The 8,413-nt window shown below is 36.7% G+C and overlaps 1 protein-coding gene across 1 annotated transcript; it reads left to right on the top strand.

Moving 5' to 3' along the window:
- Positions 1-3,031: 3,031 nt before the first annotated feature.
- LOC113334982 lies at positions 3,032-7,436 on the top strand. Its single transcript, XM_026581204.1, has 3 exons — positions 3,032-4,010; positions 5,915-6,370; positions 6,804-7,436. The coding sequence occupies exons 1-3, from the start codon at positions 3,416-3,418 to the stop codon at positions 7,004-7,006; spliced, it is 1,254 nt and encodes a 417-aa protein (XP_026436989.1). The 5' UTR covers positions 3,032-3,415; the 3' UTR covers positions 7,007-7,436.
- Positions 7,437-8,413: the final 977 nt, after the last annotated feature.

The raw sequence follows: 8,413 nt of genomic DNA, 5'->3' as shown, positions 1-8,413 counted from the left end.
TCCAAGACGCGACAAAAGAACCAACTACAATGTTTGTGTGCAAAAAATGCATGATTCTGTAAGTTTTTCTGCCACAATCGGTTTACATGTACCTGTATAAAATCCGATTCTGACAATTCTCCAGGGGGACTATTTCAGAATCGGGTTTTGAAGCTGCACCACATACACCGATTATGAACATTTTTTTCACTTGGTTTTTAAGTTTACAGAATCGGTTTATAAGGGTAATTATAAAGTTCGATTCTGACAAAACAAAAAAATACAGAGTTTCACAATCGGTTTATGTGGACATCCCATGTAATCCGATTCCTGTGATGAAAAGTGATAATGTTTATGCATATTTTTTTGCTAAGAATCGGATTACAAGTGACACATTAAAACTCGATTATTGAGAGGCATATTTTGACAACTTTTATGATCGGTCTATGTTGGCATCACTTGTAATCCGATTCTTGCAAGGAAAAGTGGCAGTTCTCCTGTAACTTTTTTCACCAAGAATCGGATTACATGTGCAATATTAAAATCCGATTATTGAAAGGAACAATTTTATGATTTTGCAAGGACACAATCGGACTATGTGGACATACCTAAACTCTGAATATTCGAATTGAATTTAAAAAAAATAGTCGTTGAGTCTTTATCTATATAAATACAACCTCTTTGAGCCACTCCCACATCACACACTTAGCCTAGAAAATGGAGTGAGAAACGCATGAAGATACGTGTCTCGTCAAATCGTTTGCTAATACATTCTGTGAACGTCCGAATGAAATCTATTCAATGTTTTGGAAGAGAGTTAAAGAGTTCTTTTACGGGCGTGCCGGGAATCCCAATAACCGCAAATGGAGAGACTTGGCATTCCGATTCAACTACATAAAAAGTTCAATGCGAGAGTATGTTAAAGTTAGAAATATGGTGTACCAACATCATCCACAAGCTCCTCTTAGATAAAAAGTGAGCAATTCGATAATATTTATACTTATGTCATTGTTAATTGCTCGCATACTAACATTTAAGAATTCACTAAATTTCAGCTGGAACGTTTCAATGGGCTATGGAGAATTTGTAATGGGGAAACTAAGTTCATTCACCACAGAGAATATACGACGTTGTACCGACGTGCTCGGAGGTACATTGACGAACATTTGATGTGTCAAATTCTAGAGTACCCATACTGAATCCTATATATATAATGCGCTAATTTCCTAAACTATGTAATGAATATTTTGTTTCTGAAAGTAGGGCATAATTGGATTATGTGGGCATATATAAACATCGATTCCTTTAATCAGTTTATATATGTATTGATAAAACCCGATTCTGGGTTTCTTCATCCTTTGAAAAAACTCAACCCAAAATCGGTTTACAAATGCACTAACATCAACCGATTCTGGATGGATTTTTTAAATTTTTTTAAATTTTTTCAAGTTTTTGATGATGAATTAATGGTAGTTGATTTCAGGGTTAACTGATTAAACATCATTTAATCATCCAAATTAGCACTAATCAATCAGGAATAGTTTTGCCATTTGGTAAAATAATTGGATAAGGGTTATCCATTTTACTTCAAAATATTCTTTTTTTTTTCTTTTTTTTGAAGGAACGAGGGGTTTCAAAGAGCCCAATTTAGGGCCAAATTAATCACAATAGACCCAATTTAGCCAGGAATCGAAGAGCACCGGCTGAAAGCTCATTTTTATTTATAAAAACCAAGGATGAATTGGGGGCCCTGGAAAAATAATTGAAGACCCTAGCTACAAGAAAAAAAAGGTCATGAAATAGTAATTGGGAGTTATCTCTTATCGCACTTTTTAAAAAATGGCTAAACTACCCCCAAATCATTAGTGTTAATTAGTTTCGTTAGATTAAAATCAGATTTAGGGATAAAATTTTGATAAAAGAAAAATTGTGTTTTTGCGTTGTGGAGAGGAAGAAATTGAGTTTTCGGGGGAAAATATAGGGTTATTTGAAATGAGTGATTCCAGTGGAGGAATCCTATTGCTCAAAATGAAGGAATCAATCCTCAAAATGAAGAATCCGAAGCTCAAAACAATCAGGTAAACTTCCTATACTCTTCAAATTGTATGAATGATGCTCCAAGTGGTCGATTCATGTACACTATGCAACTACTCAGTGTGAGGGTCGTTAAGTTGAGAGGGTAATAAACGAACGACTTTAAGAAGTCGCCAATTACTTGACACAACCTTTGACGACTCAAACTTGCAACTTTTGCAGGTTATGAAAAATCGTCAACCAAGTGTGATATAATTGACGACTCTAGCTAGTTAGGTCACACAGAGTCGTTAACTTAATATGTTTAGAACCCAACGACCCAATCACTATTTGGGACAGAGAGGTGGTTCTGCATAAAACAGAGCCGTTCGTATTTAAAAAGGGTCGTCGAGAAGAATCGTTAACGATTTAGAAATTCCTGAACGACACTATTCTTGGGCAGAAAACCAGGTTTAGGGTCGTTATCTACTACACCCTAGTGGTTAACGATTTTTTCATCAATTCAATATGCATAACAAAAATCGTTAAGCAATAAAAAACCGTGGTTAACGACCCTGGAACTGTAACTGCAATTTGGCAGTTGAAAATCTAATTTTTCAATCAACAAATCAAATAAAACACAAACCCAACTTAGATTAGGAGGTTTTAGTTCACTTACGACGATGAATCAGTGAGAAATTTTTTTCTCAGAAGTCATTAATGGTATGGGAGATAGTGGGTGGGAGGGAGTGGAGGAGAAGAAGAATGGGAGGAGAAGAAGTTTTGATTGAAATGAAGATTGGGGACCGAGGTTAGTGGCTAATGAGATTTTTAAGATAGTTATTAGAGAAGGCTAATTTGATATTGTCACCAACATTTTGGAAACGCTCTATCTTTTATGGGGTGGTTATAAATTGGATGAAGTCCCTAATTATTTTCCATGACCCTAATTCAGCCTCGATAAAAACGTGTGGTCAGTCGTCATTCTTGTTCATTTCCTGTGAAAACGATGACAAATGAGTATGGCTGGGCTTTTGGCCATACTACTTCCAACAAACGAGAGAAAAGAGCACGAAATGGATCGGAAAGGCGGAAAATGAAATTTGACTTTCAAGTGATAATTAATGGAGTATATCTTTCTCTCCAAAAATTCAGTCGCATCTTATTTCATTTCCGTTCTTTTCCAGAAAACATAAATCCCTCAAGAAAAGCACAGATTTCCTCTTCCCCCTCCCTCCCTCCCCCCAAATTTCCAGGAGCGAGCGAGACAGAGAGGGAGAGATTTCTGTGTTGCTGTTGGATTCGTCTCTCTCATATATCTAGATATTACATACAGATATTTGGATTAAATAGATCTCTCTTTGTTTTTGTCAATAAAATAGACACAAACTAGGGTTTCATTTCATTTTCATTTTGAAAAGCTATGCCTACATATACAGCAATAGCTCTAGAAAGATTATTAGAACCTAATTCTTCTTCTCCAACATCCAATTTCAAACACCAAAACAACAACTCTGTTGTTACTACGACGCTAACAAAGAAACCCCCTAAACATATATACATATCGTCACCAGCCTTGTATACTACTCCAGAACCAGCCCCGATTCCGTATACTTCTACTTCCGATTCAGTATCTCCGTCTCCTTATGTCGTTAATCGTAAACGTAGAGATCATTTCCATGTAATTCCTGAAGCTACTAATAGACACCATGGTTTTCAAGTCACTAAATCAACAACTAGTACTAGTGGTGGAGATGGCAATGGGGAAACTAATTTAGAGGTTGGAAATGATGGGAATGCTGAGAATTCATTACTTGAGGTTGAGATTGAAGATGGAGAATTGTTAGTGGAGACTAATGTTAGGGATCAGAGTGCGGCTGATTTTACAACTCCGATAAAGAATGTAGAAGAGATAAGTAATCCGGGCGATTGTGATAATGCATCCTGTGCTTCTACTCTTGCTACGAAGTCCCTGAAAGTAATGCAGTCTCAGTCGGAGTTCTTTGATGCTGATGAAGGTACATTGCCTTACACATGTGATTCAATTTTACTGCAATTTGTGTGTTTTTTCCACATTGGTGAATACTTTGGTTTGAGATTCACTTTCAATTTACTCTAATGAGTTTATATAAGGAGAGAAATGCTCTTTTCCTATCATTTAGCGTTTGTCTCGTGGTCGGGAATGGGTACTGCTCTCAAATTTAAAATTCAGAATATTCCATGTTCTTGCCTTCAAGATTAGTTTTGTTTATTTTGTTTCTTAGCTTAGCACATTGATCTTATTTAGTTGTAAGACCATTCACTGTTAGGATCGTGCCCTTACAGCTGTCTCACCTAAATACACAAATCTTTCATGCAACTAGAGGGAACTTAAAGACCTTTGATATAGGATGCCAACCACCTTTGTTAGTGTCCTGTGTTCAGCTATGCTGGGTGTGTGCTTCTACGAAGGTATATCATGTGTCTCAAGAACTTCCATCCCATGTATGTTTAGCATTAAGAATCACAATCCTCATGTTGATTACTGTGATATATTTACGAAAAATACACGCAGTAATGTAGGAAACTATGTGAGCATTACTAATTAGGTCATATTCTCATATGCTCTTAAGATAAGTCATATCTTATCTTTGTTAGATCAATAATTTATTAGGAGCTCTAATTTTGTATCCTGTAAGAAGATGGTTAATAATCATCGAAGATTGCTAATAAATTAAGGCACGTAACAAAGAAAAATCATGATGAACTATTTTACCTTGTGTAAAAGTTAATAAAATGCCAGTATAGCACGAATCCAGATATCATTTTTAACTTAATATAGAAACATCTCCACATGGCTGAGTATCCTATGCTGATTATATATGTACATTATGCTAATTTATTACCTTACACATTGTTTCACAAGTTCTACAACTAGAAAGAGTGATAGAACTACAAGCAATTTTTAACTAAAACATGGTTAAAACTTACATTCCTTCAGTTGATCTAGTGCAGCTTTGTGCACCCCCTTAAAACCACCTTCTGATTGGGTGCTGCATTGCATTGGAAAGTGTAGATGTTTATAAAAAAACAAGTCTTTTGAAATCTTCTCATCATTTTTCAACTTCTTCAACTTCCAATGTAGTGCACTACCCAATCATAAGGTGGGGAATGCAACTCGGTTAGGAGCAATCTGAAAGTTAGAAAAATTGCTCAGCTATGTTCTTTTGCTTGATAGACTTCTAGGTCTGTCCCCTCATGTATATTTGATGGAAGACAACATTTTTATATACAGGGTCAGAGAGTCCCCGACATGCTTTAGCAGACATGCGTTTTTCAACCTTGCCATCACTAGTTATTTCATTGTTAAAGCATGACATGGACTCTCTTCTACCACTCTTTTATGCTATATGTTTCTTCCACCAAAGGGTAATGAGGAAACAGAAGTAGAGGTTCTAATAAGCTGAAAACCTAGTTAACAAGCTGTAATCTTTATTTATTAAAAAAACATTTTTATTAACCTAAGGTATGTTCTGTTATTATTTGTGTTGCCTTTCTAGTTCTGGAACCTATGATCCTGAGCATAAAGTAAAATCCAGCATATAATATGTCCTGTATCATGTCAAAGAACAAAGCAATCATGTTATTGAGCTGAATTACTAGTTTTTATCACGAAGATCCTGAATCTTCCAGCATACTTCTATGTATTGTTGTTTAATTTTGTGAAGAACTCAGAACTCTTGTTTCTTTTATTTTCTATTTTCTTGTAATATACTGAGGACGGATAAGTTTCCTCTTTATATTGTCTGTTTATCATACAAAGGCCAGGCTAAGGGTGCATTCTTATCTTATTGTTACATATTCTATTTTATGCTTCCCTGTTTCCCATTGTAACTTTTCCCTGATTGGCCAACCTGTTTATCTTTGTGATGGAAACACACAGAATTCTTCTCTGATTCTTCCACTTCAAATGCATCTCCATCTCGATCTCGGTTCTCAAGCATCGAGGAACTGCATGCTGTGAGGGTCCACCTTTTTGATGAGATTGAGAGGCGGAAGAGAGCAGAGGATGCACTTGCTCGCATGCGTAACCATTGGCAGAGTATTAACAGCCATTGGCGTGCATCCGGGGTGGGGCTATCCCTTCCTGGAACCCAAGAATATGAAGTAGATACTGAGCTTGAGTTGGATGATAGGGTGGAGAAATTCTGCCAGGAAGTTGTTGTCGCGAGGTTTGTTTCTGAAGCGGTTGGTAGAGGTTTAGCTCGCGCCGAAATTGAAGCAGCTGCCGAGACCGTTCTGGAATCTAAGAACCTTGAAATTTCACGTCTGCGAGACAAACTACAATATTATGAAGCAGTGAATCATGAAATGTTTCAGAGGAATCAAGAAGTTGTTGGTATGTCCTTCCTTGCCCTGCTTCTCTTTGAATCGTTTATCTCCGAACTTTTTAATGATTAGTTTACAGAAGTGGGTGTTTGTTTTTTCCTGAACAAAACTGGCAAAATTCACAAACTCAGTATTTTTATATATTGGGTATGATTGTAATAAGCATTAAAGTTCATCAAGTTGGAATTTTTCTACCGTCTGTTCTGGTCCCAAACTACTTCAGTAGCCTTTTTCTAAATCAAAACTTAGGGTCCTTGTCTATTTTCAACACTGAATAGTGGTATGTGCTATGTAATGAATCTATTGATGCGTGAGCATGGTGTACATGTAGTTCTAACCTACTAAAAATGGGCAATACCACTGCTGCCAGGATATTGCTTAGTTGTCTTATTTAACAATTACTCCTGAAAGTAACTTAGCTGTCTTGTGGAATTTTGATGCAGAATTAACTCGAAAGCAAAGAGAAGCGAGGAAGATGAAGCAGAGATGGATATGGAGTTGTATAGGCCTATCAATCACACTTGGAGCTTCATTGCTTGCCTACTCGTACCTTCCTGGTAGTAATAATGGTAGTCATTCAATTGCAGAGTTTGCTGATGTTCTTCCTCCGCCGGATAGTGCCAATACATCAGCAAGTCTTAACTAAAAGTGACAAAGTTTATCATTCATCTGTAGAGCCCTGCTAAACGGGATGTATGATCGATTTTGTAGCGGAAATGTACAAGACTGGAGGGCGAAAAAGAGAAATGCATATACTGGGTTGTCACTCGCATCTAATCTTTTATTCTTTTCTAAATAAACATTTTTGATTAATCTAACCAAACGTGGCTGGTAACCCCATTCAGATATTGAAATCAAAATTTGAAAGAAAAGCTTTATTTTTATTTTCAGTTAGCTTATGTTGGCTACTGCCCTCAATGTAAAATTGCAATATGTGCATGTAAACAGGTCTCTTAATGCTGTTGACAGCACCCCCAACTTTGGCAAATCTAAACAAGGCGTGATTGCTTAGATACAATCTTTAGAACGCTACACATGGTTTGTATTTCTCAAGGAGGTATTTGCTTTTAGTGTCATTGACTCGACGCAGAATGCTAGGTTAAATTGTTACTTTTGCTTAATTTTTCCCTTATACATTGTAACGTTGTTGTTCTTGTTCATTTTTCGCTGCATCGAGTTAGGTCCCTTTCTAACTGAATGGTCACCGCGTCAATACTTCCCAGATCCCACCATGGAAAATGCAGGTAGCTGGTCAGTGCAAGATCTCCTCAGGGAATCTGCAATTAATGTATGAGAATGATAATAAAAATAAATAGGAACGTGGCGTCCTGGAAATCGGAAGCGTGGAGTGATGGACCTGGCTTGGTTGGGGTAGGCGTGGAATGCTTTGATGCATTCATTAATTAAGTTATTATTCTGAATGAATGAATGGTGCGTAGTCAAATGCATCACTTACCAAAAAATTAAAAAAAATAAAAAGAGGGAGAAGAAAGAAACAATCAACAAGAATCAAAAGGAGATCACGAATGGCTAGTTGGCGGGCAGTGGGCTGCAACAACAAATGAATTAGCTTTGCTTTGCTTTGCTTTTTTTCTTTCCTTAATCACGTGTTTATTTGCTAATCATATAATAATAGTCTGAAAGATTCATTGTATCACGTGATTTACAATGGGATGCATCTTTATTAATTTGTTCCATACAGCGGGGTATCCATTATTAAGAAGAACAAAATGAGCCTTTCTGCTCAATGGAACGTCTTGTTGCGGATAGATGTTGCACGCAACATACATGGAGCAGTCTTTAACGTTACATGCTAGACTTATCACAATTTTCTCCCGCAATATATCTCGAGTAGCAATAACCGATAGGTTCTTAACATTGGGATAGATACAGTGTAATGTGAGTTTTTATTTTCTCTCTTTTACGGAACGTTTTGCGAGAATATTTGTCGGTCAAGCTATTATTTTTGGTCTTTAACCAACAATTCACATCAGACTTTCACCCATATATGTTGCTCATCCATGGAAAGTAGGGGTTGGCATGATGTGCTAGC

This window comes from Papaver somniferum, unplaced genomic scaffold, assembly GCF_003573695.1.
Source record: "Papaver somniferum cultivar HN1 unplaced genomic scaffold, ASM357369v1 unplaced-scaffold_137, whole genome shotgun sequence".
Lineage (NCBI taxonomy): Eukaryota > Viridiplantae > Streptophyta > Magnoliopsida > Ranunculales > Papaveraceae > Papaver > Papaver somniferum.
The sequence above is the reverse complement of the archived record's forward strand: the minus strand, read 5'-3'. Positions and strand labels throughout refer to the sequence as shown.